This window comes from Nerophis lumbriciformis, linkage group LG26, assembly GCF_033978685.3.
Source record: "Nerophis lumbriciformis linkage group LG26, RoL_Nlum_v2.1, whole genome shotgun sequence".
Lineage (NCBI taxonomy): Eukaryota > Metazoa > Chordata > Actinopteri > Syngnathiformes > Syngnathidae > Nerophis > Nerophis lumbriciformis.
The window spans coordinates 3,902,996-3,930,774 of NC_084573.2; the positions used below are offsets into that span (position 1 = coordinate 3,902,996).

At 40.9% G+C, this 27,779-nt stretch overlaps 2 protein-coding genes across 3 annotated transcripts in view; both read left to right on the forward strand.

Annotated features, from left to right (window-relative positions):
• Window positions 1–1,313: 1,313 nt before the first annotated feature.
• pacc1 (proton activated chloride channel 1) lies at window positions 1,314–27,397 on the forward strand. 2 transcript variants are annotated; one of them, XM_061987645.2, is made up of 8 exons: window positions 1,314–1,438; window positions 11,132–11,222; window positions 14,508–14,717; window positions 19,664–19,818; window positions 19,883–20,025; window positions 24,189–24,330; window positions 24,393–24,500; window positions 26,528–27,397. In XM_061987645.2, the coding sequence occupies exons 1-8, from the start codon at window positions 1,409–1,411 to the stop codon at window positions 26,705–26,707; spliced, it is 1,059 nt and encodes a 352-aa protein (XP_061843629.1). In that variant the 5' UTR covers window positions 1,314–1,408; the 3' UTR covers window positions 26,708–27,397. The 2 variants fall into 2 exon arrangements, with proteins under 2 accessions (XP_061843629.1, XP_061843630.1); XM_061987646.2 differs by having other exon boundaries at window positions 19,886–20,025.
• Window positions 8,793–27,779, forward strand: part of znf106a (zinc finger protein 106a) — a 104,409-nt gene continuing 85,422 nt past the window's right edge. Inside the window, exon 1 of the mRNA XM_061987644.2 lies at window positions 8,793–8,834. The gene's annotated coding sequence lies outside the window, so the exon portion shown is untranslated. The remainder of the gene's footprint in view (window positions 8,835–27,779) is intronic.

The window sequence follows — 27,779 nt, forward strand, 5'->3', positions numbered from 1 at the left end:
GTCACCTAGTCCCATGTTTCTAACATTATTAACTAGTCACCTAGTCCCATGTTTCTAACATTATTAACTAGTCACCTAGTCCCATGTTTCTAACATTATTAAGTAGTCACCTAGTCCCATGTTTCTAACATTATTAACTAGTCACCTAGTCCCATGTTTCTAACATTATTAACTAGTCACCTAGTCCCATGTTTCTAACATTAACTAGTCACCTAGTCCCATGTTTCTAACATTATTAACTAGTCACCTAGTCCCATGTTTCTAACATTATTAACGAGTAGTCTAGTCCAATGTTTCTAACATTAACTAGTCACCTAGTCCCATGTTTCTAACATTATTAACTAGTCACCTAGTCCCATGTTTGTAACATTATTAACTAGTCACCTAGTCTCATGTTTCTAACATTATTAACTAGTCACCTAGTTCCATGTTTCTAACATTATTAACTAGTCACCTAGTCCCATGTTTCTAACATTATTAACTAGTCACCTAGTCCCATGTTTCTAACATTATTAACTAGTCACCTAGTCCCATGTTTCTAACATTATTAACTAGTCACCTAGTCCCGTGTTTCTAACATTATTAACGAGTCGTCTAGTCCCATGTTTCTAACATTATTAACTAGTCACCTAGTCTCATGTTTCTAACATTAACTAGTAGTCTAGTCTCATGTTTCTAACACTATTAACGAGTCGTTTAGTCCCATGTTTCTAACATTATTAACTAGTCACCTAGTCCCATGTTTCTAACATTAACTAGTCACCTAGTCCCATGTTTCTAACAATATTAACTAGTCACCTAGTCCCATGTTTCTAACAGTAACTAGCAGTCTAGTCCCATGTTTCTAACATTATTAACTAGTCACCTAGTCCCATGTTTCTAACAATATTAACTAGTCTCCTAGTCCCATGTTTCTAACATTATTAACTAGTCACCTAGTCTCATGTTTCTAACATTAACTAGTAGTCTAGTCTCATGTTTCTAACATTATTAACGAGTCGTCTAGTCCCATGTTTCTAACATTATTAACTAGTCACCTAGTATTTATTAGGTTTGTTTTCAAAACTCCGCTCCACCACAGCGTGTCAGCACTTCCGCTCTTCGCGCCTTCAAAATAAGAGCTCAAGGCATATACCGCATAACAGCTTATAACAGGAATTTAACCTCACGAAGAGGCAAGTCCATACAAATAGGTTACACAATGTTGTGTTTTTCCTCATCTCTCCATGTAGCCTAAGTTAGTAAGGACTCACAGCACATAAACTTGTTAGTGTTGTTTTTGCACCTTAAAAAGGGCGTGTCTCTTTTTTTTTTTTTGACAAACGTCCTCCTCCTTCGACCCCACAGGCGTCGTTTTTTAAAACATGTTGAGTGAAAGTTGAAAGAGTCCCTCCGTGGAGCCTAAGGAATGCTCGGCAAAGACAACACGTACCAAGAGGTAATATACGTATTTAGTTCACCTATTTCGACTTAATAACAATAAGTGTGTGTGTTTGTGTTTGTGCCGGACACGTGACGTCACGTGACTGCAAGTGCAGGAAATGAAGCTTCCTGAGAAAATGAGCTGACTCCATGTTTATTTTTTAACTTTTTTGTATGAAAGTGTCCCAACTTTGGATTCATTACATTGAATTACACGCTGTAAGTTTGAAAGTCAATGAACTTTTACAATATTTGCTGTACTAGTTTGTTTTATTGATGTGTTGACACAACACTTTTTCTATTTGAATCTTTTAGAAGGTTCTACTATAACTTATGTGTATTTCTTGTGATGTATTAGCTTCTTTTGTATAATATTCTTTTTTTTTTTAACAATCTCCCATCTAACATTTATAAAAGGATGGGTATTGCTTAGTATGTGTAATAGAAAAATGACTGTACTTTACATCTTAAAATGTTGTTGATTTGTAATCCAACTGTAGTATTCTTACAATATTCTATTTTTAACTGTTAAATGACTTTAAATGACAAATACAGTACATACATACACAAATACATACATACATACATACATACACAAATACATACATACATACATACATACATACATACACAAATACATACATACATACATACACAAATACATACATACATACATACACAAATACAGTACATACACATGTATACATACACAAATACAGTACATACACACATATACATATATAAATACAGTACATACATACACAAATACAGTACATACATACACAAATACAGTACATACATACAGAAATACAGTATATACATACATACACATGTGCATGCATACACAAATACAGTACATACATACACACACACACGTGCATACATACACAAATACAGTACATACATACACAATTACAGTACATACGTACACACGCACGTGTATACATACACAAATACAGTACAAACATACACACACATGTGCATACATACACAAATACAGTACATACATACACACACATGTGCATGCATACACAAATACAGTACATGCATACACAATTACAGTACATACATACACACGCACGTTTTTCATACACAAATACAGTACAAACATACACACACATGTGCATACATACACAAATACAGTACATACATACACAAATACATTCATACATACACAAATACAGTACATACATACACAAATACATGCATACACAAATACAGTACATACATACACAAATACAGTACATACACACACATATACATACATAAATACAGTGCATACATACACAAATACAGTTTATGCATACACAAATACAGTACAGACATACACAAATACAGCACATACACGCACACACACATGCATACATGCACAAATACAGTACATACACACAGAAATACAGTATATACATACATACACAAATACAGTACATACATACACACACACACACGTATACATACACAAATACAGTACATACACAATTACAGTACATACGTACACACCACGTGTATACATACACAAATACAGTACAAACATACACAATTACAGTACATACATACACAAATACAGTACATACACACACATATACATACATAAATACAGTGCATACATACACAAATACAGTTTATGCATACACAAATACAGTACAGACATACACAAATACAGCACATACACGCACACACACATGCATACATGCACAAATACAGTACATACACACAGAAATACAGTATATACATACATACACAAATACAGTACATACATACACACACACACACGTATACATACACAAATACAGTACATACACAATTACAGTACATACGTACACACCACGTGTATACATACACAAATACAGTACATGCATACACAATTACAGTACATACATACACAAATACAGTACATACACAATTACAGTACATACGTACACACCACGTGTATACATACACAAATACAGTACAAACATACACACACATGTGCATACATACACAAATACAGTACATACATACACACACACGTGTATACATACACAAATACAGTACATGCATACACAATTACAGTACATACATACACACGCACGTTTTTCATACACAAATACAGTACAAACATACACACACATGTGCATACATACACAAATACAGTACATACATACACACACACACGTGTATACATACACAAATACAGTACATGCATACACAATTACAGTACATACATACACACGCACGTTTTTCATACACAAATACAGTACAAACATACACACACATGTGCATACATACACAAATACAGTACATAGATACACAAATACATTCATACATACACAAATACAGTACATACATACACAAATACATACATACATACACAAATACAGCACATACATGCACACACACGTGCATACATACACAAATACAGTACATACATACAGAAATACACTATATACAGGTACATACATACACATGTGCATACATACACAATTACAGTACAAACATACACACACATGTGCATACATACACAAATACAGTACATACATACACAATTACAGTACATACGTACACACGCGCGTGTATACATACACAAATACAGTACACACATACACACACATGTGCATACATACACAAATACAGTACATACATACACACACACATGTATACATACACAAATACAGTACATACGTACACACGCACGTGTATACGTACACAAATACAGTACAAACATACACACACATGTGCATACATACACAAATACAGTACATACATACACACACATGTGCATACATACACAAATACAGTACATGCATACACAATTACAGTACATACATACACACGCACGTTTTTCATACACAAATACAGTACAAACATACACACACATGTGCATACATACCTAAATACAGTACATACATACACAAATACATGCATACACAAATACAGTACATACATACACAAATACAGTACATACACACACACACACATATACATACATAAATACAGTGCATACATACACAAATACAGTTTATGCATACACAAATACAATACAGACATACACAAATACAGCACATACACGCACACACACATGCATACATGCACAAATACAGTACATACATACAGAAATACAGTATATACATACATACACAAATACAGTACATACATACACACACACACACGTGTATACATACACAAATACAGTACATACACAATTACAGTACATACGTACACACCACGTGTATACATACACAAATACAGTACAAACATACACACACATGTGCGTACATACACAAATACAGTACATACATACACACACGTGTATACATACACAAATACAGTACATGCATACACAATTACAGTACATATGTACACACGCACATTTTTCATACACAAATACAGTACAAACATACACACACATGTGCATACATACACAAATACAGTACATACATACACAAATACATTCATGCATACACAAATACAGTACATACATACACACACATGTGCATACATACACAAATACAGTACATACATACACAAATACATTCATGCATACACAAATACAGTACAAACATACACACACATGTGTATACATACACAAATACATGCATACACAAATACAGTACATACATACACAAATACATACAAACCCCGTTTCCATATGAGTTGGGAAATTGTGATAGATGTAAATATAAACGGAATACAATGATTTGCAAATCCTTTTCAACCCATATTCAGTTGAATATGCTACAAAGACAACATATTTGATGTTCAAACTCATAAACTTTTTTTTTTTTTTTGCAAATAATCATTAACTTTAGAATTTGATGCCAGCAACATGTGACAAAGAAGTTGGGAAAGGTGGCAATAAATACTGATAAAGTTGAGGAATGCTCATCAAACACTTATTTGGAACATCCCACAGGTGTGCAGGCTAATTGGGAACAGGTGGGTGCCATGATTGGGTATAAAAGTAGATTCCATGAAATGCTCAGTCATTCACAAACAAGGACGGGGCGAGCGTCACCACTTTGTCAACAAATGCCTGAGCAAATTGTTGAACAGTTTAAGAAAAACCTTTCTCAACCAGCTATTGCAAGGAATTTAGGGATTTCACCATCTACGCTCCGTGATATCATCAAAGGGTTCAGAGAATCTGGAGAAATCACTGCACGTAAGCAGCTAAGCCCGTGACCTTTGATCCCTCAGGCTGTACTGCATCAACAAGCGACATCAGTGTGTAAAGGATATCACCACAGGAACACTTCAGAAACACACTGTCAGTAATTACAGTTGGTCGCTACATCTGTAAGTGCAAGTTAAAACTCTCCTGTGCAAGGCGAAAACCGTTTATCAACAACACCCAGAAACGCCGTCGGCTTCGCTGAGCCTGAGCTCATCTAAGATGGACTGATACAAAGTGGAAAAGTGTTCTGTGGTCTGACGAGTCCACATTTCAAATTGTTTTTGGAAACTGGACGTTGTATCCTTCGGACCAAAGAGGAAAAGAACCATCCGGATTGTTATAGGCGCAAAGTGTAAAAGGCAGCATGTGTGATGGTATGGGGGTGTATTAGTGCCCAAGACATGGGTAACTTACACATCTGTGAAGGCGCCATTAATGCTGAAAGGTACATACAGGTTTTGGAGCAACATATGTTGCCATCCAAGCAACGTTACCATGGACGCCCCTGCTTATTTCAGCAAGACAATGCCAAGCCACGTGTTACATCAACGTGGCTTCATAGTAAAAAAGTGCGGGTACTAGACTGGCCTGCCTGTAGTCCAGACCTGTCTCCCATTGAAAATGTGAAGCCTAAAATAGCACAACGGAGACCCCCGGACTGTTGAACAACTTAAGCTGTACATCAAGCAAGAATGGGAAAGAATTCCACCTGAGAAGCTTCAAAAATGTGTCTCCTCAGTTCCCAAACCTTTACTGAGTGTTGTTAAAAGGAAAGGCCATGTAACACAGTGGTGAACATGCCCTTTCCCAACTACTTTGGCACGTGTTGCAGCCATGAAATTCTAAGGTAATAATTTGCAAAAAAAAAAATAAAGTTTATGAGTTTGAACATCAAATATGTTGTCTTTGTAGTGCATTCAACTGAATATGGGTTGAAAAGGATTTGCAAATCATTGTGTTCCGTTTATATTTACATCTAACACAATTTCCCAACTCATATGGAAACGGGGTTTGTACATAGATACACAAATACAGTACATACATACACAAATACAGTACATACATACACAAATACATACATACATACATACATAGATACACAAATACAGTACATACATACACAAATACGTGCATACATACATAGATAAACATATACAGTACATACATACACAAATACGTACATACATACACAAATACATGCATACATACATACACAAATACAGTACATACATACACAAATACAGTACATACATACACACATACATACATACACATATACAGTACATACATACACAAATACAGTACATACATAAACACACAAATACATACATACATACATACACAAATACAGTACATACATACACAAATACAGTACATACATACACACATACAGTACATAAATACATACATACATACATACATACACAAATACAGTACATACATACATACACAAATACAGTACATACATACACACATACATACACAAATACAGTACATACATACACAAATACATACATACATACATACATAGATACACAAATACAGTACATACATACACAAATACGTGCATACATACATAGATAAACATATACAGTACATACATACACAAATACGTACATACATACACAAATACATGCATACATACATACACAAATACAGTACATACATACACAAATACAGTACATACATACACACATACATACATACACATATACAGTACATACATACACAAATACAGTACATACATAAACACACAAATACATACATACATACATACACAAATACAGTACATACATACACAAATACAGTACATACATACACACATACAGTACATAAATACATACATACATACATACATACACAAATACAGTACATACATACATACACAAATACAGTACATACATACACACATACATACACAAATACAGTACATACATACACAAATACATACATACATACATACATAGATACACAAATACAGTACATACATACACAAATGCGTGCATACATACATAGATAAACATATACAGTACATACATACACAAATACGTACATACATACACAAATACATGCATACATACATACACAAATACAGTACATACATACACAAATACAGTACATACATACACAAATACATACATACATACATAGATACACAAATACAGTACATACATACACAAATACAGTACATACCTAAACACACAAATACATATATACATACATACACAAATACAGTACATACATACACAAATACATACATACATACATAGATACACAAATACAGTACATACATACACAAATACAGTACATACATAAACACACAAATACATACATACATACATAGATACACAAATAGTACATACATACACAAATACGTACATACATACTCAAACACAATACATACACAAATAAAGTACATACATACGTAAACAAATACAGTACATACATGCATACATACATACTCAAATACATTCATACATACTCAAATACAATGCATACATTACACATAAAGTACATACACACACGTTCATACATAGATACACAAATACAGTACATACATACACAAATACAGTACATACATAAACACACAAATACATATATACATACATACACAAATACAGTACATACATACACAAATACATACATACGTACATAGATACACGAATACAGTACATACATACACAAATACAGTACATACTAGAGATACGCGGTTTGCGGGCACAACCGCGGAGTCCGCGGATTATCCGCGGATCGGGCGGTTGAAATAAAAAAAATTAGATTTTAAATAGATTCAGGCGGGTGGCAGTTAAACCAATTGGGAAATATATATACATAGTTAAATGTTGTTACCCACATACGAAAAACGAGCAGGCACCTGCTGCATATGCCACAACAGAAGAAAAAAAAAGAAGAGATGGACACTTTTACGGAGCGGAGAAGGGACGCCTCGCCGGGGTCCGGGACCGAGGCCCCTTCCCCCGAGAGGGCCCCACCGGGAGCCGTAGCTGAGGCGATCCGCGAGAAGGGCCCGACGCACGTCCAGGGTCACCACCGCACCGACACCTGTGAAATAGTAGTCCATGTGCGGATGGAGGGATTGCGTCTTTTCATGAACCGGAGGCCCCTTCCCCCGAGAGGGCCCCACCGGGAGCCGTAGCTGAGGCGATCCGCGAGAAGGGCCCGACGCACGTCCAGGGTCACCACCGCACCGACACCCCGCCTCGTCCGCCTTCGCCGCGGCCGGCGTCACGCTCAGCAGGTAAGCAGCTTACCTGCCCGCCACCCCCGTGGCCGGGGGCTCGTAACAGGGGTCACTCCGCGCGCTCCGCCCGCGCAGCTTACCTGCCCGCCGCGTAACAGGGGTCACTCTGCGCGCAGTGCGCTCACCAAAGGGGTGGGGCTCACCCTGGTTGATATAGACAGCAGGACGGTGGCCATGGAAGTCGGAACCCGCTAAGGAGTGTGTAACAACCCACCTGCCGAATCAACTAGCCCTGAAAATGGATGGCGCTGGAGCGGCGGGCACATACCCGGCCGTCGCCGGCAGCGAGACGCGCTTGGAGGTGCGCTCACCGCGGCTCCCATATGATTGCGCACTGGTGTGCGTCTGGGCCGTGACAGCGTGGCACGCGAATGTCTGTGCTGCATTGGATCAGTCTCCTTTCTTTAACAGGCAAAAGCTTTATAACCTCACTAATGCCTTGCATCGTCTATATTAGATATATAACAACGGGCGGGTGCGGGCGGATGCGGTTCTGGTCAAATGTTACATCGGGTGGATGGCGGATGGTTGACGACTTTCTGATGCGGTTGCGGATGAAATAATTGCCTATCCGCGCATCTCTAGTACATACACAAGCACATACGCATACACTCATGCATATAACCACGTTTCATCATTGTTACTATAACAATCTTAAGGTTAATATAGTTTGCTTCTCTTTCTTCCCCTCCATTTTTTTCTAATAGAAGTTTTTATTACAAATACTGTATGTATTGTTGCATTTGAAACAATTGTATTGTAGATAATATAGGTCATTATTGTTATTATTCATTATCAATAGTTATTTGTAATATAATAATGTTCATTGTCATTTCTGTGTTATTAGTATTTACTTCACTAACTGCTTCTTTGCTATCACTTTTACTATCATATATGTACATACAGTGCTGTATATGTTGTTGTTGTTATTGTTCTTATCTCTCTATCTCCCCCTCTTGTCCCTGCAATTCCCCCCTCTGTTTATCTTTTTTTCTTCCCCTCCTGCTCCAAACATCATTTGTACGCATGACTAGGGCATACTTGCCAACCCTCCCGGATTTTCCGGGAGACTCCCGAAATTCAGCGCCTCTCCCGAAAACCTCCCGGGACAAATTTTCTCCCGAAAATCTCCCGAAATTCAGGCGGAGCTGGAGGCCACGCCCCCTCCAGCTCCATGCGCACCTGAGTGACGTGTTGACAGCCTGTTCACAACATTGCCGTAAACAGCAATGTTGTGACACTTTTAAACAGGACAATACTGCCATCTACTGTACATGCATATGTGACCCACCCATAATGTGTCACATTTTTGTGTTGATTTATTTATTTTATTTTGTGGTTTGAATTCGTTTTTGGAGCTGTCATTCCACATTTATCAGTATTCACATTGGTCAGTAGGGGGCAGTAGGGCGTTTCTTCCCAATTGAATGCTATCACCTGCAGACCGGAAGTGTCTTGTCATTCTGATGAGCGCGACCAGTCTGTGAACAATTGAAACGTCCTGTGTGCTTTTTCCTCCTGTATAACAGGTTAGTTTTGGTGAATCAACTCACTGAATAATATCCATGTGATCTTTATAAGTTTAAGTACACATTCTGATGGTGGAGCCTAACTCTAAAGTGTTTGTGAGTTGTAGTTTGTATTTGTGAATGAATCAAGTGCACAGCTGCAGTAATCAATACAAAAAGGCGACGTGAGTGCGCAATGTTCATATAGGAACTTCTGATCCTAATTCGGACTCCCAAATTAGAGCTCCCGTTTTCTTATTGATTTTATAATGTATATTTGTATAATGTGTGTGTTCTGAAATAGTGACAGAGAATAGAACAAGGATGGCCAATTCAACCCTTAACTCAACAATGAGTAGATGAGTGTTATGTGTGTGTATATGTGTAAATAAATGAACACTGAAATTCAAGTATTTCTTTATATTTATATATATATATATATATATATATATATATATATATATATATATATATATATATATATATATATATATATATATATGTAATAAAATATATATATATATATATATATATATAGCTAGAATTCACTGAAAGTCAAGTATTTCTTATATATATATATATATATATATATATATATATATATCTTATATATCTGCTCTTTCGTTACAGTGAATATATTTAATGTGTAACCTCCTCATACACAATGCATTTGATTGTATTTTTTTTTAACCTACAAACTGAACGTACTTAAGTCAGAGAAACAATTCCAACAATAAATGTTTGGAATATATGACTTCCAATGCAATAATTGCTGGTTCTTTGCAGTTCAACGATGACGACGACGTTAGGCGTTCTCCAGACTTCTTTGGGGACCCGATTGAAGACGACCAGGATCCTGACGACAGCGTTTCACCGGGTAAGGAACGTGTTTGGGAACAAGCCTGTCGCATTTTAGTGCGGGAACTGGTTCAAAAAATTACATTGGAGTCCTATAATTAGTCTCTTGTTAGGGGTTTTGTCAGCCTGCAGCACATAAATAACAAGATAAAGAAAGTAACAAAGTATTATAGTAGGGTAGTAGGCCTAAGTATTCATTAAGTACCACCATAATGACAACATTAAAATACAGTAGGTTAGTAGACATAAGTATTCACTAAGTACCACCATAATGACAACATTAAAATACAGTAGTGTAGTAGACCCAAGTATTCATTAAGTACCACCATAATGACAACATTAAAATACAGTAGTGTAGTAGACCCAAGTATTCATTAAGTACCACCATAATGACAGCATTAAAATACAGTAGTGTAGTAGACCTAAGTATTCATTAAGTACCACCATAATGACACCATTAAAATACAGTAGTGTAGTAGACCTAAGTATTCATTAAGTACCACCATAATGACACCATTAAAATACAGTAGTGTAGTACACATAAGTATTCATTAAGTACCACCATAATGACAACATTAAAATACAGTAGTGTAGTACACATAAGTATTCATTAAGTACCACCATAATGACAATATTAAAATACAGTAGTGCAGTACACATAAGTATTCATTAAGTACCACCATAATGACAACATTAAAATACAGTAGTGTAGTACACATAAGTATTCATTAAGTACCACCATAATGACAATATTAAAATACAGTAGTGCAGTACACATAAGTATTCATTAAGTACCACCATAATGACAATATTAAAATACAGTAGTGCAGTACACATAAGTATTCATTAAGTACCACCATAATGACAACATTAAAATACAGTAGTGTAGTACACATAAGTATTCATTAAGTACCACCATAATGACAACATTAAAATACAGTAGTGCAGTACACATAAGTATTCATTAAGTACCACCATAATGACAACATTAAAATACAGTAGTGTAGTACACATAAGTATTCATTAAGTACCACCATAATGACAACATTAAAATACAGTAGTGTAGTACACATAAGTATTCATTAAGTACCACCATAATGACAATATTAAAATACAGTAGTGCAGTACACATAAGTATTCATTAAGTACCACCATAATGACAATATTAAAATACAGTAGTGCAGTACACATAAGTATTCATTAAGTACCACCATAATGACAACATTAAAATACAGTAGTGTAGTACACATAAGTATTCATTAAGTACCACCATAATGACAATATTAAAATACAGTAGTGCAGTACACATAAGTATTCATTAAGTACCACCATAATGACAACATTAAAATACAGTAGTGTAGTACACATAAGTATTCATTAAGTACCACCATAATGACAACTTTAAAATACAGTAGTGTAGTAGACCTAAGTATTCATTAAGTACCACCATAATGACAACATTAAAATACAGTAGGGTAGTAGGCCTAAGTATTCATTAAGTACCACCATAATGACAACATTAAAATACAGTAGGGTAGTAGGCCTAAGTATTCATTAAGTACCACCATAATGACAATATTAAAATACAGTAGTGTAGTAGACCTAAGTATTCATTAAGTACCACTATAATGACAACATTAAAATACAGTAGTGTAGTACACATAAGTATTCATTAAGTACCACCATAATGACAACATTAAAATACAGTACTGTAGTAGACCTAAGTATTCATTAAGTACCACCATAATGACAACATTAAAATACAGTAGGGTAGTAGGCCTAAGTATTCATTAAGTACCACCATAATGACAACATTAAAATACAGTAGTGTAGTACACATAAGTATTCATTAAGTACCACCATAATGACAACATTAAAATACAGTAGTGTAGTAGACCTAAGTATTCATTAAGTACCACCATAATGACACCATTAAAATACAGTAGTATAGTACACATAAATATTCATTAAGTACCACCACAATGACACCATTAAAATACAGTAGTATAGTACACATAAATATTCATTAAGTACCACCATAATGACAACATTAAAATACAGTAGTGTAGTAGACATAAGTATTCATTAACTACCACCATAATGACAACATTAAAATACAGTAGTGTAGTAGACCTAAGTATTCATTAAGTACCACCATAATGACAATATTAAAATACAGTAGTGTAGTACACATAAGTATTCATTAAGTACCACCATAATGACAACATTAAATACAGTAGTGTAGTAGACCTAAGTATTCATTAAGTACCACCATAATGACAACATTGAAACACAGTAGTGTAGTAGACCTAAGTATTCATTAAGTACCACCATAATGACAACATTAAAATACAGTAGTGTAGTAGGCCGAAGTATTCATTAAGTACCACCATAATGACACCATTAAAATACAGTAGTGTAGTACACATAAGTATTCATTAAGTACCACCATAATGACAACATTAAAATACAGTAGGGTAGTAGGCCTAAGTATTCATTAAGTACCACCATAATGACAACATTAAAATACAGTAGTGTAGTACACATAGGTATTCATTAAGTACCACCATAATGACAACATTAAAATACAGTAGTGTAGTAGACCTAAGTATTCATTAAGTACCACCATAATGACAACATTAAAATACAGTAGTGTAGTAGACCTAAGTGTTCATTAAGTATCACCATAATGACATTAAAATACAGTAGGGTAGTAGGCCTAGGTATTCATTAAGTACCACCATAATGACAACATTAAAATACAGTAGTGTAGTAGACCTAAGTATTCATTAAGTACCACCACAATTACATCATTAAAATACAGTAGTGTAGTAGACTTAAGTATTCATTAAGTACCACCATAATGACAACTTTAAAATACAGTAGTGTAGTAGACCCAAGTATTCATTAAGTACCACCATAATGACAACATTAAAATACAGTAGTGTAGTACACATAAGTATTCATTAAGTACCACCATAATGACAATATTAAAATACAGTAGGGTAGTAGGCCTAAGTATTCATTAAGTACCACCATAATGACAACATTAAAATACAGTAGTGTAGTAGACCTAAGTATTCATTAAGTACCACCATAATGACAACAATAAAATACAGTAGCGTAGTAGGCCGACGTATTCATCAAAAACATAAGTATGTTTCATATTTTTGGCCACTGTCAGTTTGAATATAGGAGAATAAAACAGTGTACTTTGATCAAGTGGTTCCTTGGTGTACCACTAGATGGAGTACACGCACCACAGGTTGTACGCTTCCTCACGCGACTTCTTGGGTGTTGGCAGAGGACGAGGCGAGGGGCAGCCCGTCGTCCATCATGGTGAGCAAGACCTGCCTGAAGAACGTCTTCACGGTGGTGCTCATCTTCATCTACCTGCTCCTGACGGCCGTGGCCGCCTTCCTGGCCTACCAGACCATCTCCGACTTCCTGGAGAAGCTCAACCACCCGGTCATGTCCGTCACCTACAAGGAGGTGGACGTCTTCTCGCCGCCAGGTGGGTACCGCACCGATCCGTCACGGGCACACCCGTTCAATCAGTTAGTGGGCGAAGGGAAACATCTTATCTGAGAATTGTGACCAGGGACCGTGGATGTTTAGTTTCAGTTTCAGTTTCAGTGGAACAGGCATCACATATTTCCAGTTGTTTCATTACAGCACGTGGGATCACACTCCTCAGCCTTCCCGGTAAGGTCTATTCAGGTGTACTGGAGAGGAGGCTACGCCGGATAGTGGAACCTCGGATTCAGGAGGAACAGTGTGGTTTTCGTCCTGGTCGTTGAACTGTGGACCAGCTCTATACTCTCGGCTGTGTCCTTGAGGGTGCATGGGAGTTTGCCCAACCAGTCTACATGTGCTTTGTGGACTTGGAGAAGGCATTCGACCGTGTCCCTTGGGAAGTCCTGTGGGGAGTGCTCAGAGAGTATGGGGTATCGGACTGTCTGATTAGGGCGGTCCGCTCCCTGTACGATCAGTGTCAGAGCTTGGTCCGCATTGCCGGCAGTAAGTCGGACACGTTTCCAGTGAGGGTTGGACTCCGCCAAGGCTGCCCTTTGTCACCCATTCTGTTCATAACTTTTATGGACAGAATTTCTAGGCGCAGTCAAGGCGTTGAGGGGATCCGGTTTGGTGTCTGCAGGATTAGGTCTCTGCTTTTTGCAGATGATGTGGTCCTGATGGCTTCATCTGGCCAGGATCTTCAGCTCTCACTGGATCGGTTCGCAGCTGAGTGTGAAGCGACTGAGGTGAGAATCAGCACCTCCAAATCCGAGTCCATGGTTCTCGCCCGGAAAAGGGTGGAGTGCCATCTCCGGGTTGAGGAGGAGACCCTGCCCCAAGTGGAGGAGTTAAAGTACCTCGGAGTCTTGTTCACGAGTGAGGGAAGAGTGGATCGTGAGATCGACAGGCGGATCGGTGCGGCGTCTTCAGTAATGCGGACTCTGTATCGATCCGTTGTGGTGAAGAAGGAGCTGAGCCGGAAGGCAAAGCTCTCAATTTACCGGTCGATCTACGTTCCCATCCTCACCTATGGTCATGAGCTTTGGGTTATGACCGAAAGGACAAGGTCACGGGTACAAGCGGCCGAAATGAGTTTCCTCCGCCGGGTGGCGGGGCTCTCCCTTAGAGATAGGCTTAGAAGCTCTGCCATCCGGGGGGAGCTCAAAGTAAAGCCACTGCTCCTCCACATTGAGAAGATCCAGATGAGGTGGTTCGGCCATCTGGTCAGGATGCCACCCGAACGCGAGGTGTTTAGGGCACGTCCAACCGGTAGGAGGCTACGGGGAAGACACGTTGGGAAGACTATGTCTCCCGGCTGGCCAGGGAACGCCTAGGGATCCCCCGGGAAGAGCTGGACGAAGTGGCTGGGGAGAGGAAAATCTGGGCTTCCCTGCTTAGGCTGCTGTCCTCGCGACCCGACCTCGGATAAGCGGAAGAAGATGGATGGATGGATGTTCTGATATCTCTTCAATAACCTTTTTTATCGTTTCCATATCAATTCCGTTTCAATCAGTTGGGGTCTTGGATTAGAAAATGTTCACAATATTGATTATTTCCTCTTTTTCGTCCCTCCTTCGAGGAACATAGAGTTGGAGTTTCTGTCTATAGTCTATGTGGCTTTTATAACAATAGTACCATAACCTACGAGCCTAATAGGTGGTTCTTTGGCCAGACCGTCTTCATGCCGCTTTGGTCAATGTAATGTTTCTTCCCAGCGAGCCCTGGAAGTCCACGCTGGCCGCCACGGCGTCACGGGGGTCGACCAGAAGCTCTCACTGGATCGGTTTGCGGCCGAGTGTGAAACGACTGGGATGAGAATCAGCACCTCCAAGTCCGAGTCCATGGTTCTCGCCCGGAAAAGGGTGGAGTGCCATCTCCGGGTTGAGGAGGAGACCCTGCCCCAAGTGGAGGAGTTAAAGTACCTCGGAGTCTTGTTCACGAGTGAGGGAAGAGTGGATCGTGAGATCGACAGGCGGATCGGTGTGGCGTCTTCAGTAATGCGGACTCTGTATCGATCTGTTGTGGTGAAGAAGGAGCTGAGCCGGAAGGCAAAACTCTCAATTTACCGGTCGATCTACGTTCCCATCCTCACCTATGGTCATGAGCTTTGGGTTATGACCGAAAGGACAAGGTCACGGGTACAAGCGGCCGAAATGAGTTTCCTCCGCCGGGTGGCGGGGCTCTCCCTTAGAGATAGGCTGAGAAGCTCTGCCATCCGGGGGGAGCTCAAAGTAAAGCCGCTGCTCCTCTACATGGAGAGGAGCCAGATGAGGTGGTTCGGGCATCTGGTCAGGATACCACCCGATCGCCTCCCTCGGGAGGTGTTCAGGGCACGTCCGAACGGTAGGAGGCCACGGGGAAGACCCAGGACACGTTGGGAAGACTATGTCTCCCGGCTGGCCTGGGAACACCTCGGGACCCCCCGAGAGGAGCTGGACGAAGTGGCTGGGGAGAGGGAAGTCTGGGCTTCCCTGCTTAGGCTGCTGCCCTCGCGACCCGACCTCGGATAAGCGGAAGAAGATGGATGGATGGATGTTCTGATATCTCTTCAATAACCTTTTTTATCGTTTCTATGTCAATTCCGTTTCAGTCAGTTGGGGTCTTGGATTAGAAAATGTTCACAATATTGATTATTTCCTCTTTTTCGTCCCTCCTTCGAGGAACATAGAGTTGGGGTTTCTGTCTATAGTCTATGTGGCTTTTATAACAATAGTACCATAACCTACGATGTGGTGCTGTGGTCTGCAGCTCTGAAGTCAGTAGTACTGATTGAGCTGACAGTGCCATGGGAGGAGGGACTGGAAGCTGCCTACGAGAGAAAGAAGGCAAAGTATGCAGATCTGGTCGCGGACTGCAGAGAAAGTGGATGGAGGGTGAGACTGTATCCGGTGGAGGTGGGAGCCAGAGGCTTTGTGGGCAGATCAACATCACGTCTGCTCAAGGACCTGGGACTACGTGGAGCCACCCTGAGCAGATCCACCAAGGAGCTCTCAGAAGTAGCAGAAAAAGCTAGCCACTTGCTCTGGCTCAAACGACGCGACAAGGCTTGGGGAGCAGTATCCAAGTAGGTTTTGCTGCAGGGGGTGTCAGGGAGACGTCCCTGTTCACTGTCCCGCCACCGGGAGATGTTCTGGGCTAAGGGGCGAAACATCAATGAGAGGTGGTCCCCAGCTGAAGACCCTGCAGCAAAACCTTTTCTGGTATGCGGTCAGGTTTAGGCCTGCCTCAGGGAAGAGGACGTCCCTGCCATGCACAGTCCACCACAGGCACCGGTGGAGGTGCGACAGGCCTAAGGCCCAGCGGCAAGACCACTTTGCTGTAATTAAAATATGTGGCTTTTATAACAATAGTACCATAACCTACGAGCCTAATAGGTGGTTCTTTGGTCAGACCGTCTTCATGCCGCTTTCTTCAGCTTGTTTTTTAATGCTGATATCTGACCGATACTGTCATTACGGGGTTTTTGCAGCTTACTGTGGGGTTTGTTCTCCCGGGATGCAAACTGACTATTCCGGACAAGGCTTGCAGGTAGGAACATATTTATTAATCTATCTACAAAATAACAGGCAAAAACTCTCAAACTCCATCCATCCATCCATCTTCTTCCGCTTATCCGAGGTCGGGTCGAGCGGGGGCAGCAGCCTAAGCAGGGAAGCCCAGACTTCCCTCTCCCCAGCCACTTCGTCCAGCTCCTCCTGGGGGATCCCGAGGCGTTCCCAGGCCAGCCGGGAGAGATAGTCTTCCCAGCGTGTCCTGGGTCTTCCCCGTGGCCTGCTACCGGTCGGACGTGCCCGAAACACCTTCCTAGGGAGGCGTTCGGGTGGCATCCTGACCAGATGCCCGAACCACCTCATCTGGCTCCTCTCGATGTGGAGGAGCAGCGGCTTTACTTTGAGCTCCCCCCGAATGACAGAGCTTCTCACCCTATCTCTAAGGGAGAGCCCCGCCACTCGGCGGAGGAAACTCATTTCGGCCGCTTGTACCCGTGATCTTGTCCTTTCGGTCATGACCCAAAGCTCATGACCATAGGTGAGGATGGGAACGTAGATCGACCGGTAAATCGAGAGCTTTGCCTTCCGGCTCAGCTCCTTATTCACCACAACGGATCGATACAGCGTCCGCATTACTGAAGACGCCGCACCGATCCGCCTGTCGATCTCACGATCCACTCTTCCCCCACTCGTGAACAAGACTCCGAGGTACTTGAACTCCTCCACTTGGGGCAAGATCTCCTCCCCAACCCGGAGATGGCACTCCACCCTTTTCCGGGAGAGAACCATGGACTCGGACTTAGAGGTGCTGATTCCCATCCCAGTCGCTTCACACTCGGCTGTTTAACTCTCAAACTGTGGCATGAAAATAAACAAGACTTACGTAGAGGGTTGCGTGACAATAGCGTGAAGCAAACAACTAGCATAAACTATAGCATAGCAAGAAACAAACAACAAACATGAACTATGGCATGTGAAAATCATATCCCACCATGGCAACCAAAACAAACAAGAGTGCACAAAAAACAGGAACTCAAGGCGGTTTAAATAGTCTCTTGAATAGAGCCAGGTGAGCGTCCGAACACCAGCGGCAGGTGAAAATCCTATCCCACCATGGCAACCAAAACAAACAAGAGTGCACAAAAAACAGGAACTCAAGGCGGTTTAAATAGTCTCTTGATTAGAGCCAGGTGAGCGTCCGAACACCAGCGGCAGGTGAAAATCATATCCCACCATGGCAACCAAAACAAACAAGAGTGCACAAAAAACAGGAACTCATGGAGTTAAACTAACAGAACATAACGAAAACATGATCCGGACCACGGATCATGACAGATACGTGATAACAGTATCAGTAAGAGGTCAGTATGAATATGTGGATGACACCAAATGAGTTGTGATGTATATTTCCTGCCGCCTCAGCGCTTGAGTGGTGTTCCTTCCGTGGTTGCAGGTATCGCTCTGTACCCGGGCAACGCGCAGCTGCTGAGCTGTCGCCACCACGACCATGACCGCATCCCGCCTCTGGTGGACCCCGGCAAGCCCCAAGCGGGGGACTGCGTCATCAAGGAGGTGACCTACTTGGGACCCTTCACCAATGGAACACAGGTCAGTCCCAGAGTGTCGCGGCATCCTCTCGACAGCAACCTGACTCTAACGGTTGGCGTGGCAGAAGAAGGCGCTGGTGGTCCGTGGCCCCTCGGACGTCAGGAACAAGGAGTTGATCTTCATGCAGTTTAGTCAGAACGAAACAGAGGAGGACTTCAGCGCCATCACCTACATGCTGTTCGCCAACTTTAGCGACCTTGCAGACAGGTAATGTCTGGTAGCTTTATCCACCTGTGTTGTCCTTGGTGCTACACTTGGCAAACTGTTGTTGGCAAACAACTCATTATTGCTGACTGAGCAGTTTGCTATTTACCACTATTGCAACTTACTGCTATGCTGCGCTAATAATGACGGACCAAAATAGCATTGTTTTCCTTATTTGATTTTTTTTTCTTTCATTCACACTACTGAAATCCTCTCATTCACACTACTTACTTGTTTTTCTCGCATCCACACTACTGAAATGTTTTGTCTCATCCACACTACTGAAATGTTTTCTCTCATCCACACTATTGAAATGTTTTCTCTCATCCACACTACTGAAATGTTTTCTCTCTTACACACTACTGTTTTTTCTCTCATACACACTACTGAAATCCTCTTATACAAACTATACTTTTTTCTCTCTCCTACACACTACTGAAATCCTCTCATTCACACTACTGAAATCCTCTCATACACATTACTTAATTGTTTTTCTCTCATACACACTACTGAAATGTTTTCTCTCATCCACACTACTGAAATGTTTTCTCTCATCCACACTACTGAAATGTTTTCTTTCATACACACTACTGTTTTTTCTCTCATACACACTCATACTGAAATCCTCTTATACAAACTATACTTTTTTTCCCCTCTCCTTCACACTACTGAAATCCTCTCATACACACTACTGAAATCCTCTTATACACACTTCTAAAATCCTCTCATTCACACTACTGAAATATTTTCTCTCATACACACTACTGACATGTTTTCTCTCATACACACTACTGAAAATACTTTCATATAATCATAAACACAAACTATAGATTTTTTCTCTCCTACACACTACTGAAATCCTCTCATACACACTACTGAAATCCTCTCATACCACTACTTTTGTTTTCTCTCATACACACTACTGCAATGTTTTCTGGCATACACACTACTGAAATCCTCTCATACACACTACTGAAATCCTCTCATACACACTACTGAAATCCTCTCATACACACTACTGAAATCCTCTCATTCACACTACTGAAATATTTTCTCTCATACACACTACTGACATGTTTTCTCTCATACACTACTGAAAATACTCTCATATAATCATAAACACAAACTATAGATTTTTTCTCTCCTACACACTACTGAAATCCTCTCATACACACTACTGAAATCCTCTCATACCACTACTTTAGTTTCCTCTCATACACACTACTGCAATGTTTTCTGGCATACACACTACTGAAATCCTCTCATACACACTACTGAAATCCTCTCATACACACTACTGAAATCCTCTCATACACACTACTGAAATCCTCTCATTCACACTACTGAAATATTTTCTCTCATACACACTACTGACATGTTTTCTCTCATACACACTACTGAAAATACTCATACAATCACACACACAAACTATAGATTTTTTCTCTCCTACACACTACTGAAATACTCTCATACACACTACTGAAATCCTCTCATACACACTACTGAAATCATCTCATACCACTACTTTTCCCCCCTCTCATACACACTACTGCAATGTTTTCTGGCATACACACTACTGAAATCCTCTCATACACACTACTGAAATCCTCTCATTCACACTACTGAAATATTTTCTCTCATACACACTACTGACATGTTTGCTCTCATACACACTACTGAAAATACTCTCATATAATCATAAACACAAACTATAGATCTTTTCTCTCCTACACACTACTGAAATCCTCTCATACACACTACTGAAATCCTCTCATTCCACTACTTTTTTCCCCTCTCATACACACTACTGCAATGTTTTCTGGCATACACACTACTGAAATCCTCTCATACACACTACTGAAATCCTCTCATACACACTACTGAAATCCTCTCATTCCATTACTTTTTTTCCCTCTCATACACACTACTGCAATGTTTTCTGGCATACACACTACTGAAATCCTCTCATACACACTACTGAAATCCTCTCATACACACTACTGAAATCCTCTCATTCACACTACTGAAATATTTTCTCTCATACACACTACTGACATGTTTTCTCTCATACACACTACTGAAAATACTCTCATATAATCATAAACACAAACTATAGATTTTTTCTCTCCTACACACTACTGAAATCCTCTCATACACACTACTGAAATCCTCTCATACCACTACTTTTGTTTCCTCTCATACACACTACTGCAATGTTTTCTGGCATACACACTACTGAAATCCTCTCATACACACTACTGAAATCCTCTCATTCACACTACTGAAATATTTTCTCTCATACACACTACTGACATGTTTGCTCTCATACACACTACTGAAAATACTCTCATATAATCATAAACACAAACTATAGATCTTTTCTCTCCTACACACTACTGAAATCCTCTCATACACACTACTGAAATCCTCTCATACACACTACTGAAATCCTCTCATTCTACTACTTTTTTTCCCTCTCATACACACTACTGCAATGTTTTCTGGCATACACACTACTGAAATCCTCTCATACACACTACTGAAATCCTCTCATACACACTACTGAAATCCTCTCATTCCACTACTTTTTTCCCTCTCATACACACTACTGCAATGTTTTCTGGCATACACACTACTGAAATCCTCTCATACACACTATTGAAATCCTCTCATACACACTACTGAAATCCTCTCATTCACACTACTGAAATATTTTCTCTCATACACACTACTGACATGTTTTCTCTCATACACACTACTGAAATTACTCTCATATAATCATAAACACAAACTATATATTTTTTCTCTCCTACACACTACTGAAATCCTCTCATACACACTACTGAAATCCTCTCATACACACTACTGAAATCCTCATACCACTACTTTTGTTTCCTCTCATACACACTACTGCAATGTTTTCTGGCATACACACTACTGAAATCCTCTCATACACACTACTGAAATCCTCTCATACACACTACTGAAATCCTCTCATTCACACTACTGAAATATTTTCTCTCATACACACTACTGACATGTTTTCTCTCATACATGCACTACTGAAAATACTCTCATATAATCATAAACACAAACTATAGATTTGTTCTCTTCTACACACTACTGAAATCCTCTCATGCACACTACTGAAATCCTCTCATACCACTACTTGTGTTTCCTCTCATACACACTACTGCAATGTTTTCTGGCATACACACTACTGAAATACTCTCATACACACTTCTGTTTTTTCTCTCATACACACTACTGAAATCCTCTTATACAAACTATAGATTTGTTTCTCTCCTACACACTACTGAAATACTCTTACACACTACTGAAATACTCTCATACACACTACTGAAATCCTCTCATACACACTACTGAAACACTCTCAAAAACACTACTGTTTTTCCTCTCATACACAGTACTGAAGTCCTCTTATACAAACTATTTTTCTCCCTCTCCTACACACTACTGAAATCCTCTCATACAAACTATAGATTTTTTTCTTTCTCTCCAACACACTTTTGAAATCCTCTCATACACACTACTGAAATAATTTCATACACACTACTGAAATGCTCTCATACACACTACTGGAATGCTCTCATCTACACTACTAAAATCCTCTCACGCACACTGCTGAAATCCTTTCACACACATTACTGAAATTCTCTCATAGACACTTCTGAAACACTTCCACATAAACAACTGACAAATGATTATCTCACACACATATAGTGAAAATAATTGCTTTGCAGCATGTAAATGGGCGCTTGCTTAGCAGCAGGTCCATAACTAGTTAGATGGATAGATTAGTAGTTTGAGCCCAGAAAGTAACTTAGACCAGGGATTCTCAAACTGTGGAACATGTACCACTAATGGTACGCCAAATATTTGATTCATTATCTCAATTCAGTGTTTTATTTTCCTGTATTCAATCATAGGGTTATTGTTCAAACAGTGTCTACAAATAATAAATATACTTGGTAAATAAAACCTTTGCCTTGTTTTTAATGAATACTTAGGCCTGCTTTGCGATTGTATTTTAGTGTTGGTCAATGTGATGGTACTTGGAGAGCCAAGTGTTTTCTGAGGTGGTCCATGGTGACAAAAGTTTGAGAAGCACTGGTCTGGATGATAACTTGTCACTCTATCTCCAGTCGGAATAAATCCCAGTTCATGAGGGACTGTGAGAGGAATTACTCCATGTGGACCTTTTCCGGGGGATTCCGAACCTGGGTCAAGATGTCTTTAGTCAGGACTTCGGGGAAGAGCAATGAATCTGTGGAGTTTCGCCAAGAGGTGCGTACGTACAAGACTTTGGTCCACAGCTTCAGTCCTAATGATCGCCCATTGTCTTCCAGTCGGCTGTGGTCAAATTCAACGACAAGAGGCCCGAACCCGAGAGAAGCAACCAGCTCTTCTTTGCGGTTTTTGAGTGGCGGGATCCTTTCATGCAAGAAATTCGACTGGTAGGTGTATATATAGCTAAGGGCGTTATTTACCGAAAACGCAAAGAAGACGGGGGCCTTTTTTTTAGAAGTTTGTACTACTGTGGATATTTTGGAACAGTACTTCCATCCATCCATCCATCCATCTTCTTCCGCTTATCCGAGGTCGGGTCGCGGGGGCAGCAGCCTAAGCAGGGAAGCCCAGACTTCCCTCTCCCCAGCCACTTCGTCCAGCTCTTCCTGTGGGACCCCGAGGCGTTCCCAGGCCAGCCGGGAGACATAGTCTTCCCAACGTGTCCTGGGTCTTCCTCGCGGCCTCCTACCGGTCGGACGTGCCCTAAACACCTCCCTAGGGAGGCGTTCGGGTGGCATCCTGACCAGATGCCCGAACCACCTCATCTGGCTCCTCTCGATGTGGAGGCGCAGCGGCTTTACTTTGAGCTCCTCCCGGATGGCAGAGCTTCTCACCCTATCTCTAAGGGAGAGCCCCGCCACCCGGCGGAGGAAACTCATTTCGGCCGCTTGTACCCGTGATCCGCACCGATCCGCCTGTCGATCTCACGATTCACTCTTCCCTCACTCGTAAACAAGACTCCGAGGTACTTGAACTCCTCCACTTGGGGCAAGATCTCCTTCCCAACCCCGATATGGCACTCCACCCTTTTCCGGGCGAGAACCATGGACTCGGACTTGGAGGTGCTGATTCTCATCCCAGTCGCTTCACACTCAGCTGCGAACCGATCCAGTGAGAGCTGAAGATCCTGGCCAGATGAAGCCATCAGGACCACATCATTTGCAAAAAGCAGAGACCTAATCCTGCAGCCACCAAACCAGATCCCCTCAACGCCTTGACTGCGCCTAGAAATTCTGTCCATAAAGGTTATGAACAGAATCGGTGACAAAGGGCAGCCTTGGCGGAGTCCAACCCTCACTGGAAACGTGTCCGACTTACTACCGGCAATGCGGACCAAGCTCTGGCACTGATCATACAGGGAGCGGACTGCCACAATCAGACAGTCCGATACCCCATACTCTCTGAGCACTCCCCACAGGACTTCCCGAGGGACACGGTCGAATGCCTTCTCCAAGTCCACAAAACACATGTAGACTGGGTGGGCAAACTCCCATGCACCCTCAAGGACCCTGCCGAGAGTATAGAGCTGGTCCACAGTTCCACGACCAGGACGAAAACCACACTGTTCCTCCTGAATCCGAGGTTCGACTATCCGGCGTAGTCTCCTCTCCAGCACACCTGAATAGACCTTACCGGGAAGGCTGAGGAGTGTGATCCCACGATAGTTAGAACACACCCTCCGGTTCCCCTTCTTAAAAGAGGAACCACCACCCCGGTCTGCCAATCCAGAGGTACCGCCCCCGATGTCCACGCGATGCTGCAGAGTCTTGTCAACCAAGACAGCCCCACAGCATCCAGAGCCTTAAGGAACTCCGGGCGGATCTCATCTACCCCCGGGGCCTTGCCACCGAGGAGCTTTTTAACTACCTCAGCAACCTCAGCCCCAGAAATAGGAGAGCCCACCACAGACTCCCCAGGCACTGCTTCCTCATAGGAAGACGTGTTGGTGGGATTGAGGAGGTCTTCGAAGTATTCCCTCCACCGATCCACAACATCCGCAGTCGAGGTCAGCAGAACACCATCCTCGCCATACACGGTGTTGATAGTGCACTGCTTCCCCTTCCTGAGGCGGCGGATGGTGGTCCAGAATTGCTTCGAAGCCGTCCGGAAGTCGTTTTCCATGGCCTCACCGAACTCCTCCCATGTCCATGGAACAGTACTTGTCAGGTTCAAACACCGATGACATCTGTTAAACAGACAAGGATTCAATTTGGCTCATGAGGAGAAACGTCTGGGCTGTACTCTTTGTACAGTCTTCCACCACGCTCTGACGAAATGGTTGCACGCCTCCTCTTTTATTTGGACTTTCCCTGATTACATAGCAACAGCTGTTTTTAAGGGGATAAGGGGTCGTAAAAAGCTGTTGCACTCGGTCACACAAAACAGTTCAAAGAAAAGATGCCTTTTTTCCCAGATCGTGACCGCAAACGCATGGAGCTCGGTGGCCATTCTGTGTGGGGTTTTTATGGCCTTCTTCAAGGCGGCCAACTTTGCCAAACTCAGCGTCCAGTGGATCATCAGGATGCGCAAGAGGCACCAGAGGCACAAAGCCAGGGAGCTGAGTCCCATCACGGAGGAGAGTCCACCCAAGTGATTGTGTTACGCTCATCCAGACCACTATTTTTTATAAAAAGGGGGGGGGGGGGGACACTCAGGCAATAATTGTGTGAATGCTCCAAAACATTCACACATGGTTTTCTACACCAAAATTCTTCCATTTATTCTTCTTCTTCTCCAAATTTTGGCCCGTTCTACCTTGCACATTTTTCACCCGATTCAAGCCGTTCCAACTTCAAACTGTTCAGCCTATTCGGGAATCGCGAGCTTTCCCTTGACAAATTCCAAAAATTCCCAGATTTCCCAGAATTCCAGGTTTTCCGGGACATTTTTCCCCTTCAAAATGAATTTGCCATTTTTCAAACTTCCACCATTTCCACATTTTTCAACCGATTCCAACCGTTCCACGTTCAACATATTCCACTCATCCTGGAAATTCAAACTATCATTTTTACAAGTTCAAATAAATTCCAGGAATTCCCAGTTTTCCACACCCTATTTTCACCCTTTTTTTATGTCGACTACTCCTCCCACATTTTTCAACCCACTTCAACCGTCAAAACATTCCTCTTAGTCAGGACAAAAAAAGTTGTTTTTTAAACTGGAAAAATTCCCGGTTTTCCCGAAATTCCAGGAATTCCGTAATACCATTACTCAATAAAAAATGTTACTACTTCAACATTTCTGGGCTGAATTGAAAAATTCCAACACCAACCATTTCAACTCATTCAGAACATTCAAACTTTTTAACATTTTCCAAAAAATTCCCTCTTTTCCCGAAATTCCCAAATCTGCATGAAATTCCCATTTAAATGAACAGGACATTTTTCAAAGTTCCACAACTCCCACATTTTTTATTCGATTCAAACCCTTCCAACTTCAAAATATTCTGCGTATTCAGGAATTGTGTGCTCCTTTTCAACAATTATAAAAAAAAATTCCCGGATTTCCGAAAATTCCCAGTCTTCAGGGACATTTTTCCCATTCAAAATGAATTTGCCATTTTTCAAACTTCCACCATTTCCACATTTTTCAACCGATTCCAACCGTTCCACGTTCAACATATTCCACTCATCCTGGAAATTCAAACGATCATTTTTACAAGTTCA

Coding starts and splice junctions, on each gene's coding strand:
- pacc1 (XM_061987645.2), top strand. CDS start 1,409: ATGCTCGGCAAAGACAACACGTACCAAGAG. Junction 20,026..24,188: donor TTTAGCGACCTTGCAGACAG/GTAATGTCTGGT, acceptor CTCTATCTCCAG/TCGGAATAAATCCCAGTTCA. Junction 24,501..26,527: donor TCATGCAAGAAATTCGACTG/GTAGGTGTATAT, acceptor CTTTTTTCCCAG/ATCGTGACCGCAAACGCATG.